Raw genomic sequence first — 13386 nt, 5'->3', positions numbered from 1 at the left:
TCACTGTGCAATGGTGGAAATGTATATTGCACATTCAGTACGATTTGCACATACATACAATGGATCGACAGCCACGATCTTGAGATACTATGTCGTCGCTGTTGTGCTATCTTATGACAAGCGTCATTTAGCTAGTGTGACCATACGTACTGATTTCCCAGGACATGTCCTGCTTTTTCATTGACTTTCCTGGTGTCCTGAGAAATCGAGGAAAACGCTTGAATTGTCCTGGTTTTTCTCCGGTAAGACTAATATGTTTCTATTTATTGAGTCTTAGCTTTATTCACTCTTCTGTAGATCGCAGCTATGACCGACCGAAACCATAACTGCAATGTATACTCATCCTCAATCGGAATGCGACAAAAAAAATTAATACGCTCGAATCTCCCAATTGTACCTTCCAATGGTTTTTTAATATCTCAAAATGGCCTCGTTATTTCTCTTTCCAACTTTTACTTACATGGAAATTGAAAGGATTAAAAGGCATATAAATGAGCTGTAGTCCGATGGCAACAAAATTTGACATCGGGTGAATTACAGTTAGGTTAAAACCCGCAATAAACAAATTACAATTACAAATTTGACATCCGAACAAATCGAACCGATTCCAATTGTGGACCAAACTCTGGCCGCTATCAATATCGATGAAACGTTTATTTCCAGAGACTTTTTTCGTCTTAAATCATCTTTCAATTCGGGACCCGAAAATTTCTCTTTGGTATTTCTGAGAAGATACATCGATGTTTTGGTGATTCTACTTCTTCTTAAGTTCTCTTGCTAGTAGCATTTTTTCGTCTTACTCGTGTACAGTGAATCAAACGATTTTTTCTAAGCAACATCGTTGAGCATCACAATGTTAGAATCAAGATACCCGTTTATATTGACAATGATATGGTTGATATGCGTCTGCACGATCTATACTCGGGTATTGCCAATAAATTCATTACAACCATCACGTCGGAATGCGTAACGGTGGAAACCGTTAAGTTTGAAACCTGGAGAAATTTCTTCCTAGGTATTTCCAACGGTGTCCGTGTCGTGAGAATGCGAGTGACGGACCTGAACTTTAAATACAAAATAGAAGGCGCAACCAAATTTTAAATCACGCTGTGCACATATGAAGGATAGACCCCTACGTGCCAGTTCTGTAACAAGAAGACACACTACGAGAAACCATGTACACAAACCTCCAACGAAACAATATCAACTGCAAGCAAACCCAGCTGATAGCCCTCATCAACGTCAACTAAATGACAAACAACAGGAGTTTGAAGCTCAAACACCAACGAAAGATGTAACAACACACCCATACATGATCTTGACCCGTATACAGGCATTGCAATTCTCTCTCACTCACACGAGAAGATGCTTATCCGATGTCCAACTTTTCCGAGATAAGATGAGTCGCAAAATTCTCTATCTCCACAAATAGCGTGAGAATGATTTTCCGGATAAAATTTATTTGACTTTTTCCTTCTCACCGGAAAAGGTGATAAAATTTTAATTTCGTGGAAATCAATTAAAACATCAAAAAATACATTTAATTACAAAGAAAAGCGGCAAAGAAGTATGATAGACTTGTTTTTTCGTGTTTTGGAATAACGACAGCAAAGTAGCGAACGCAAAAAGGGTACCGTGATAAACTCATTCACTTATTCTCCGGCTGTTTTATTTATCCGGAGAAATAACACGTATTTATCCGGAGAAGTTTTGTGAGTGCCAATAACTTTTCGTGTGAAAATGTGAGTTTTTATTGTCGCAATAGCCAACTATCCGGGCGCATTTACTCATATGAGCGATAAATGCAATGCCTGCCCGTATATCAGATCCCACAAACTCCAAACAGGTTATCGTGAAAACCCATACAACATCAACATCAAGAATAGCATGAACGAAAACGATAAACCGAGAGAAAACAGACTTAGTGATCTGCAAACAACAACAGGCAATGTAGTAAATATCGCGTATCGCGTACACAAGATCCGGTGGATATACAATAAAATTCGATTTATTTTATTTAGATATTGGTAACATTAAAAGCTCCACGGCTCAGGTAAGCCAATGCATTTAGCAGGGTTAAATAAATGAAAAAAAAAAGTTCCTAATAGACGATTAACATGACTTCACGCCTAGACGCTGAAAAGTGACTAACCTGCCGAGTCTAACATCCTATATATCAGGGAGTATGGAATGTCGCACCAAAACTGATATTATTTACACCAACCTATTTGCCAGATTTCATATAATCATCAATAAAATGGAGAAATTTGGAAACAACGGTAGGTTTTGCAGCTGTTTCGATCCTAGCTCTCTGATCGAGAGATAATGGTTGTTATTGGAGATTGTCAGGTATAGCGCAGGGAAGCTACTTGGGACCGTTGATATGTGTGCTTTATGTCAATGACATGTATTTAGTACTGAAAATTTCTCGCCTGTCTCAGCATAAAATTCTCGCTGATGATGGTGTAGTAAGAACTGCGTATGTGTTAATCCGAATAAGTACTTGGTGAACGAATTCCGAAAAAGACCCCCAGAACTTTTTTACTTCCGAATCTCTGCCTGTCAGATCTCAGAGCTTTTTAACTGCCGAAAAACATGTGGAGAAGGCACAGTCGATTGATAGGTATCGGAGGGAGGCAGTACCCTTTCGACTGTCCTGGTTTTTTACACGGCTGATATGGTCACCCTACATTTAGCACATTTCAAGACAAATGATTTTTAAAGTTTGAGACTGAATATCTTGAAATTTATAAATGGTATAAACAATTCAAAAACCTGTTTTAATCCACCTAGCGGTGAAATTGTGCCTTTCTCATTTCTCTAAACTATGGCACGGAGGCTTTTTATGTTCAACATAATTGTAGAAATGTCTATTACATTCTTAGTACACTTTGCACTTATACACAATGGCATGCCAGCCACGAACTTGATGAGCTACGTGTCGACGGTGAAACACTTGAAACAAAAAAATATCATACTCCATTAACCTAATCAGCATTAGATCAATGTTATCTGCTTGCTAACTCATTTTGTCATGCGGGGATGGGTATGTGAGGAGGGCGAAAGTCCCATGAACGAACGACTCTCCAGCTTAAATTGGTATGCTTTGTAATATAGTGGTGGTTTAAAGATGATGGGGTTGAAAGGGAGGGGTATGAGGTGGTGGTCTGAGGGGTGATTTAAGGAGATTTTTAAAGGAGGGGAGTGAACAGTAGAGGGGGAGGGGGGTGTAACTCCTCTCCGTAAACCATCAACTACGCCCCTGTTAAAATCCAGAAACCTTATGCGAGTCGAAAAAAAAATTTGGCCGGGAGTAGGTTGACGTTTTTCAGAGTGATTGCATAACCTTTCTATATGAGAAAGGCAAAGATGTGCAAAATCCAAAAAAGTGAATCTTCGTCAAATTTTTTTCGTGTTTGCATCAAATCTCGACGTTTTATGCACCTTGAATACATTTAGCATCAAAAATAAAAATTCTATTTTTAATTTTTCCTATAGTTTTTATGAGAAATTTCTGTGTGGCCGCACTCTGAAACCCGTAATTCCGGAACCAAAATTCCGATCGATCCAAAATTCAATAGCAGCCGATGGGAAGGTTGCACCTTTCATTTGAGACTAAGTTTGGGCAAATCGGTCCAGCCATCTCTGAGAAAAATGAGTGACATTATTTGACACATACGCACATACATACACACACACATACACACACATACACACACATACATACACACACACACACACACACATACAGACTTTTTCCGATCTCGACGAACTGAGTCGAATGGGATATGACACTCGGCCCTCCGGGCCGGGATTAGCTTGACGTTTTTCAGAGTGATTGCATAACCTTTCTATATGAGAAAGGCAAAAAGACAATTGATGCTTAGAAACAGAACTATCTATTCTGTACTATTCTCTCAAATATTACGAAGATCGGTTGACTATGTTGCGAGTTTTTATTAAAAATATAAACAAAAGTCGCACTCACACGTGTCATAGGCGTGTATTAATGACAAAATTTGTATGGCGTGTGCATGCAGCAAGCAGCAAGTTTTAACTTTTATTCATATCTTTCGCTACATTTGGTCTATTAACAGTCGGTGAGATGCATTTCGAAGGAAATGAGTCAGAAATCTAGAAAAAATAGTTATTTTTGGTTGCAGTGTTGCCAAACATGCTAAATAAAAATAAATAAAAAACATGCTAAATTTATAGTTTAAAACTTAAATTCCATTTTGCTCACAATTCGTGTATTTTTATTTTAAAAATGATTATAACATTGTGTTTCTCAGATAGTTTTACACGTAAAAACATCTCATACATCGAGATAACTTGAGCCAATCCCCAGACACTTTATACACTTTATCGCTATATCTCAGTAACTAAGCAGAATGTCAAAATTCTGAAAACGCCATTTTGTATAGATTTTTTAGACAAGTAATGTGGCATATCTAACTCAGTTTACACCTAAATGGCGTTTGTCATAAGATAGCACAACAGCGACGGTATCGTAGTGCGTGTACTAGTGCGTCCCTACCAGAGCTGCAAATTTTCAACAGGTTGTTTTGAACTTGAAGGAGGAACAAATCTCTAATCATGCCCTACTATGTACAATTCGTACTTTTTCGTTTACATCATTCATGCAAACAGTCGAGCTGTTCAATCATTTTCCATTCATTTTCAATTTCATTAACCCTGTGAATATCTCTGTACTGTCGTATTGACTAGGTTTTAAAAAGCAAAACTACTCTGAACATACTTCTTACTGTCTTGAAAATGCAAAACATGTCAACATTTAACCTAAACTGGCCTCTACAGAGCAGATAAAAATTTGGTTGGTGAATGAAAAAGCATCAATTTGAAATGAAGACGAACGGTTTAGTTATGAAAATGCGCGCTAGTGGGTTTTCTCCATGTAAATTGTCGAAAAATCCCATACAAACTTCGTGCACGGTGGTCCGGTAGCTAGACTTGTCCGATTTGCTTCAAATTTAGAGCAAGTATGCTTGATGGGACTAGGAATCGACTCAGGGGTGGGCCGATTGAGTTTTCAAAAATTCATTATTTTCTAGGGCAGTCTACTGAGCATACTATGAAAGGTTTTCAACGGAAAGTTTTCGAATTCTTAAAAAAAAGTTTTTTTTAAAAATTATGATACAAAAATGCTCAAATTTCGGCTTCATCTTAAAAAACAATGTTTCAAAAATATTTTTTTTATTTACATAAATGTTTTACGAAACCTTTCATAGTGTGTTCGTACTCCACCAAATTTCAAAATTTTTCGATCACTTTGAAAAAAGTTATGAATTTTCATATAAAATGTATGAAAAAATACATATTTCTTTCCAAAATAAAATTTCGATCCCATTGGGGAAGGGTGTTAAAAAGGTCCAATTTCGCATAAATTTCACTCAAATTGTTTGATCCTTGGTTCATTTTTTGACCGGGAATGGACGAAACTGCGATTCTAATGTTGAGGTGGGGAAAATAGGGAAAAGCCTGATTTTTTTATAGGCTTGTTGCCATATTTTTATTGCATAATTGTTTAACGTCTTACGTAGCAGAATGTCTCTTCAAATGGGGCGAAATTGGACCAATTAAAAAAAAGATACGCGAAGTAAAAATGGAAAAAATAGAAAAGCAAGGATGAAATTTAAAAACAGGTTTGTAGTTGGACCGTATAAAGTGCTGGTTTGAAAAAAGTCATAATCGAATAGCATATCCGTTTATTTGTGTTAATCTTGCATACCGTAAACCGGGGTGACTTTGATCATCGGGGTGACTTTGATCACTCGAAACTTTTTTCGTAGATCGCTTATTAAACCAGAATAGTCTACCGAATCATTTTAGTTTGAAAGGATTTTTACTCTAAACTTATGAAATACTGGTTTGTTATACTTTTTGAGTATTTTTAAAAAACCGAAATTTGCCTTTACCTTATTTTTACGAAGCTTCATAAAGTGTCTATTTTTTATAAAACAAATAAATCTCAGATTTGAGCAAGAGTAATAAATTACAAGCGAGATATTATTTCCCTTTAGAGTGGGATGTACCAAATTTACTTTTAAGAGTTTGTTTATTTTAAATACAATTTTTTGTGTGTAATTGCCAACTATTTCAAATTTTTTTAAGCTAAAACTCACAACTTTTTTTTATTGTTCAATATTCCAACGTGTTAAAATGGATGAAACATTTTGTACATTGATAAAGCACTGAAATAAAACAATTTTAGCAGTTTTAAAGGTTTTCAGAATCTTTTATTCTAGTTGGACACATACTATACGAATTTTGGTTACTCGAATTTTACAGTACATTGAATACTTTGTATTATACCAATTAACATCTATTTAACAATAAGTATCTTTCCAGAATCAGTTTAAACAAATATTTGAATGAAAAACATTGACATCAATAACTTATTGTGGGTGAACATGCAGGTTATCAAAGTCACCCCGGAATACGAAAACGGACATCAACTTGAAATCGTTTTTGGAAAAATAGCTGTAAGCGGACAATTTTAAGTAAAACCATACAATCTTGTTCTCCTTACATCAGTACATGGTTTAAAAATATTAAACTTAAAAAAAATGTGTTGCGTCTAAAAATATGCAATGATTACTTCGAAAAGTGATCAATGTCACCCCAGTTTACGGTACTTAGAAATTTATTTCAATGTTGCGAATAATTTCGAGTAAATAGTCTCAATTCATTCTGTTCTAGAGGCGAAAAATATTAGCTTTCGGAAACTAGACCCGACCCTGGGTTGGCGAAAGGACATCTGTCGAGACCTTTACTTGAAATGCCCGATTTTTCGGCTGTAAAGCCAATTCAAATCGTTGTGGATCTATCCGAAATCACTGTAGCCCGTTGCAGATTCCGTGGGAATTGAACATAATGGTTATACATTTAAAGTAAGCTTGTCATATTAAAATCCATTGGTAAAAGAAATTCTATTTCTTGGACCCCAGCCCCGAAGATCTCTGATCTGATTCAATCATTTCCAGTTGAAATTGAGTCAAATCCAATGGCCGATATTTCTTTTCCCTTGCTTGGAGCCATCTCTTGCAGCTTTCGCCGTTGGGTAAGCGGCCGAACCGAACAAAAGTATACCAGTTCGACCAAACTCAGCAAACTAACACCCATACAAAGTCCCAGTAGTCCACCGCAGTTGGCCAAAAAATCCGTCAATCCGAATAGCTCGCTTCGCTTTGATGCTATAAACTGCGCCTCCTTGTAGTAGATCCCGAGTCGGGAGAGATGAACCCTGTAATACATGAAGAATAGCCTTAATTCGGTTGGAAATTGTTCCCCACTTACTTATGCTTACCCTTTGGATTCATTCACTTTTACTTTCAAGGCCTGCATCCAGCTAACCCATTGGAAGTCTGTTTGTGTAATTTCGGCGTCATACTGCACCGAAGTACATGACGGCAAACAGTTACAACCGGCTCGGTAATTCTTCTCGCCCTTTCGATGCTCAACGACATCCCTTTCAAACAACTCGTTCTCCGCCAGAATCATGCACTCGATCATGTTGGACTCACATACCTCAGTTCGGCTGGAACGAGGCATCGAAAACCGAACACACCCGCAGTACTGCAGGGTGAAGTTCGTCAAACACTCGAGTTCGCAGTTATCCTGAGTGTAGACTCTGAAAAACTTCAGATACCTTTCGTGGTTAAAGAAACACTGACGACGCTCGGGAGCGTAGTTCCTCAGTACCTCCGAGGTCGTAATAACTTGCGGTTTGACTGCGATGGTGACCTCCTGGTTTATTGGCACGCGGATAAATTTGTTCGACACCTGAGGATAGTCAGCGGGAGAGTGCAGCAAAACCTTCAACCCTTGAATCGGTCCACCACAAAGATGGTTATAATAGGAATCGTTGGATACCAGATTCATGGCAAGTCCGGATGAATATCCCGAAACTGCTGTTCGATATGGGTATGATGATAGATTCGAATGTGGAGGATAACCTTGATCTAGAGTCCAATCGAGCGAATTGCTAGTGTCAGACATAAGAAGATCTTCGGCCAGAATTGCCTCCGTGCGAAGTAGCTGCTTGGCCGAAAGACCGTTGAATGTAAAACAAATCCCTTCTTCGGTTATGGCTTTCTGGAAAAGATTCGTACATCTGGTAAATTTGCCGCGAAAATAACAGAAATCAATGATGTGATACATGGGAACGGACATGTTCTCGATCAGAGCAGCATAACTTTCCGAGCCGGTTTTGTTTGGCAGGATGTAATTGGTAAAAAACAGATGATAAAATATTCGTTCGCACACTTGCATCATTGCAAGGAAGTTATCCGTCCTGAAGGAATATATTTTCGGTAAGTAGTGAAAAATTTAGATCCACAGCTTGGACACTTACAGATTTCGGTCTGGAATATCGTCGATACTCTCGGCGTGTTCGCGACTGAAATTAAACCAGGTAAAGCGTGTTTTCGTCTGCGGACAAACTGTCACCGCTGGTAGTGGGATCTGCCAAACGCGGGTTGGCTTCTCGTCGAAGCTCACAATCACCGGAGTTTGATCCCATTTCCGGTAGGTTTTCTGAATCAGCAAAGCACAGCTGCCGATGGAAACGATGAACACTAACAACCACCAAAACTTTTCGCATCCGGCTCGCTCCCGCGAGCTTAAATAGCGAACTCCGTGGACCGAACTGTTGGAACAATATTCTTGAAAAAGTTGTTTGGCTTGCGCTCGAATAGATTGCGCTTTGGGTCGAAGCATCCTTTCCCCACAAATGGTTACCGTGAAGTGAAGGTTGGCTCACTGTATGTACTTTTACGAGCATAGAATAATGAATATTCAACAAGTAGGGGCACCCGTTGTATTCATAAAGGGTTTGTAAACTTTCACGCGAACCTGGCTGAACAACACATAATTTGCGTGTGTCATGCAATCGTACTTACTGCAATTCACTGTACCATAGTATTAATGCCTAAGTTGTGCAAAATAATAATCACTGCAAAAACTATAATTGTGTAGCTACCATGCCTCGATTCCGCATCCAGCCTAGAATAGGAACGAGGACAACGCAACCATATTGACAATCCATTAGAAAACTTGAAGTAGAATGGATTTTGGCATTATAATGATTTGCTATATTTAAGAATTCATATAATAAATACGGAAAATGGTTTAATCTATGTTTACTGTCACGGAACGACTTTCAGTCATCGAAAGACCAGCGTGACACTCATTTTTTCAAATTCGGCAAGAGATTTTTTAACGTTGATTCGAGATTGTAGTAACCCGTACTGTTAAACTCGAATTGCCAATCATCTAAGCCGTCATTTATTCACACGTATTGGTGATGAAATAGTAAAATTATGAACTAGCAATGTTAAGAGATTTTTCTCAAAGAAGTTTGATAACTCAAATCTTTCATACTCTTACTTCATATATCTTAATTTTTATACTATTTTTGGAAATCCTTTTAAACCGTGTTTTAATCATTAACATCGTTTTTCTCGAAATGACTTCTTTCCAAATTTGCTACCATCGTAACTCAAAGACCAATTATAATTGGTTAATTGAAATTAATCAAGATTAATTTCAAATTTACACCGAGTTTCTTGAATATATTGTCTCTATAATGCATGGAAATTTTTGATTGGATGAAAACAAACGTTTTGGCATTAAAACACGATAAGATTTGGAAAATAAGGCATGGTTATAGACATAGATATGCTAAATTGTGAACTTTTTCGAAAACTCTTCGTCAATGTATAAGTTTAGCGGCATAAATTTTTTGGGGCTACTGTGAACCAGTTCATGAATCCATTAATAATATTTTACCTATTTGACGAGCACGGATGTTCAATCGTGGTTGTTATACTAGTAATCATGGACCAATTCACGAATACATGAGTAATATTTTATGCTTTCATGAACTATTTCGCGAATGGTATGTCGTAATTATTACAACTGGAATCCCATCATCGAATTCGAATAGTTTACGAATATATGAAAAATGTTTTATGATTTTGTTACCACTTCACGCGAGCGAATGGTCAGTAGAATGGCTCGACATATTCCATTTTCTAGCACATCACTTTTTAAGTTCCTTTTATGGATCCAAATGACTATTCTGGAAAACTATTTCCAAAATAATCCCTGCAATGAACAGGTTTTGAGATATTTACGATTTTTTTATTTCGATTATAGAGGTTTTAACCTTAAGGTCATTCGCCTCTTCGGGTTAGAAAAATCTCGTATGAAAATTTCTAACCCTATGTGCGGGGTCGGGGCTCGAACCCAGGTGCGCTGCGTACAAGGCAATCGATTTACCAACTACGCTACGCCTACCCCCATATTTACGATTGAAACGTAGGTATGGGTGATACATGTGCAATGTGGATAAAATTAATACCTTTCTGCGATTAACACTTCTATCATAAAATCGTAATAACATTTTTATAAAAAATACTAGGAATTTATTTGGGTAATTTTGGAATAGGCTTGACAGGTAGATGATAAAAATGGATGCTTTATGCCATTTTGAAATCCAAGATGGCGATTTCCAGCTCAGAAATATGGGTATTTTTGGAACGGGCTTGACAAGTAGATGTTTAAACTGGACTATGAGAGTATTTTTGAAAACCACGCCGGCGACTTCCGTTTTTAGTAGCCCCTTGGTGTGTTCTAGGCTGACAAAATGGTGACATTGACACAATCGTGACCAGTGCTGGGAAAATCACCGAAAATCAAAAATCGTCAGTAATAACTATCACTGCTGATCATGCTGTGCTATGGTTACAACCAAAAAACCTACAAGGGGCAGCTCTATGGGGTTGCACGAGCTGTAGACGTAGGACTGTACTACTTAATGTAAAATATTTATTTTCTTAGTACATTTATAGTAATAATAAATCAAATATATTTCTTACGCATAGTTCAATCACAACCAATCAACATCGAATATTACATATTGAACCAGACCTTCTCTGTTATCAGGTCATTTCATTTGTAGTAGGTGATCGAATCCGATTAAACTTATTTGAGAAGATCTGAAGAAAGAAGACAGAAAACCATGACCGAACTAATATCTTGAACTAAATCTTTATAGCACAAGATCAGCTTTTAAAAATTGTAAAAATTGTAATTGTATATATATATATATATATATATATATATATATATATATATATATATATATATATATATATATATATATATATATATATATATATATATATATATATATGTATATGCATATATATATATATATATATATATATATATATATATATATATATATATATATATATATATATATATATATATATATATATATATATATATATATATATATATATATATATATATATATATATATATATATATATATATATATATATATATATATATATATATATATGTATATACAAGAATCGAAAACAATTTTATATATGGACTTAGATGCGTTTTTGCAACGGTTTTTCGAGTGGCAGTGTATTCATTCATAAATAGGCTTTGTAGTATGTACCATTTAGCAGAATCAAAATAGGATAGGTTGAGTGGAAATGAATCACGTGAAATGGAAATGAATTGATCGAACGTAAATAATAAACTATCGTTGTGCTTTTTACCGATCCGCGTAAATTTGTTGCTAAGAAAGTTTTCGTCTTTGCGCTGTGAAAGCACAGATTGCTATCATGCAGGTTACGCATACAACTGCTAATAAATTAAATATACCTACCTACACATTCGCCTCAAACATTGAACGGAAGCGCACAAAGCAAAATGAATCAACGCTGATGATGATGGGTAGAGCGAAAGAGATAACTACTACCACGACACTATGTTTACCGTGTTTGCAAGTGGAGCTCGAATGTACAAGCGATTTTGTGTACGAATGATTGTGTTCGAGATTGTTCATAAAATTGTGCTGGAAACGAGCACAACACAAAAGAAAGCATAGTGTTTAAACGGATAAGCTCAGTCGCGTGTTGGACGGAACTGAGGTGCGTACCTCCACAGCCAGTGTAACAGACTTCTAGTTCAGCTACACTGGTTGTGAAAACACACATTTTACTGACCAAAGAATATTGATCATGAGTGGAAATGTATTTATCTGGAATGGGACTAAAAATAATTTTGATTAGAATTATAATATCTGCCCCTTTTAAAAGTTGCAACATGTTTCAAATATACCAAGCGGATGAAAAATATATTTAGAAATGATTTAATAGGTTCTTATGCTCAAATTTCTATGAAATATGTCGAGAGTATATGCTATCAAAACATGCCAAAAGCAAATTAGTATGTATGCGTCTATAACCCCCGAATTTATATTTTCTTCATAGCAAAATGCTACCAATAAAACCTCCTCTAGGAGTCAATAGCTGAAACTGGTGGTCTCAATCACGATTATTTGTAGTGCGATTTAATATTAAAAAAAAACCATAATTATACTTTAAATTTGGTGTTTTAGAAATATTTCTAGCTACCATGACTATGACCATGACCACGACAGATTGATTAAAATATGTTAAATTTTGCAGAATATGATGATTTTGGCACATTACTTGAGTTTAATACGTTGTATAGCATATTTTTTAAAAATTCCCGAACTTGATCAGTTTCTCTATAGTCCCACTTAACATCATTTAGCCTACATTATTTAAATTTTTAATGTCATGATATCAAAAATCTATTGGAATCTATTCTTAAAGGTATTTTGGGGCCATGGGCGCAAAAAAAAAAAAATGAAAATTTATCGTAGGATGGCTGAATTATATGCGTATAAAATTGTATTACTTTTCGTTACATACCATTTTTGTAGAATTTGGAAAGTGCACCCCCATATCATATACAAAGACGTAGTCCTACGTCAAAAATCACTAATGATTTTCTCTGAAGTGATAATGTGATAGAAAAAGTCATTGCGCCAATATTACCGCCTGTGATCACGGCCTGATTATGATTTTTTGATCAGAATTATGAAGTTATGGGTTCAGACTAAAACAAACGTATCATGCTGAGACAACTAGCGCGTGCATAACCGTTACGCCCATCATGTATGTATGAACATTAGGGCACAACAGAAAAGATGCAAAATCGGGGTTGACACATGATTATTGTAAGAAACTCCTTATGATGATGATTTAGTCAAATGATTTTGGGAGTGAGAGCGATCCAGCTAAATAAAATGCGAAATAACCTAAATGCCAACGTTTTCAACTTTTCGGGAAAGTTTTATGTTGAAGGACAAATTGTTGGCAGTTGAAAATCAATAATTTTGGACATTCTCAATACACAGAGGGGTTCGCCGATGTGTTAAAATGGAATTTTTTCAACCTTTTGGGAAAGTTTTTTATATTGAAGGATAAGTTGTTGGTAGTTGAAAATCAATAGTTTTGAACATTTTCA

At 36.2% G+C, this 13386-nt stretch overlaps 2 protein-coding genes across 2 annotated transcripts in view; both read right to left on the bottom strand.

Moving 5' to 3' along the window:
- Window positions 1-13386, bottom strand: part of LOC131687649 (whirlin-like) — a 622772-nt gene that overhangs the window by 227233 nt on the left and 382153 nt on the right. The window lies entirely within an intron of this gene.
- Window positions 3693-9049, bottom strand: LOC131687650 (pickpocket protein 28-like). Its single transcript, XM_058971746.1, has 3 exons — window positions 8375-9049; window positions 7328-8314; window positions 3693-7264 (listed from the first exon to the last, which is right to left on the bottom strand). The coding sequence occupies exons 1-3, from the start codon at window positions 8737-8739 to the stop codon at window positions 6991-6993; spliced, it is 1626 nt and encodes a 541-aa protein (XP_058827729.1). The 5' UTR covers window positions 8740-9049; the 3' UTR covers window positions 3693-6990.

This window comes from Topomyia yanbarensis, chromosome 3 (genome assembly GCF_030247195.1).
Source record: "Topomyia yanbarensis strain Yona2022 chromosome 3, ASM3024719v1, whole genome shotgun sequence".
Taxonomy (NCBI): Eukaryota; Metazoa; Arthropoda; class Insecta; order Diptera; family Culicidae; genus Topomyia; species Topomyia yanbarensis.
Note: the sequence above shows the minus strand (reverse complement) of the source record. Positions and strands in the feature narration are given on the sequence as shown.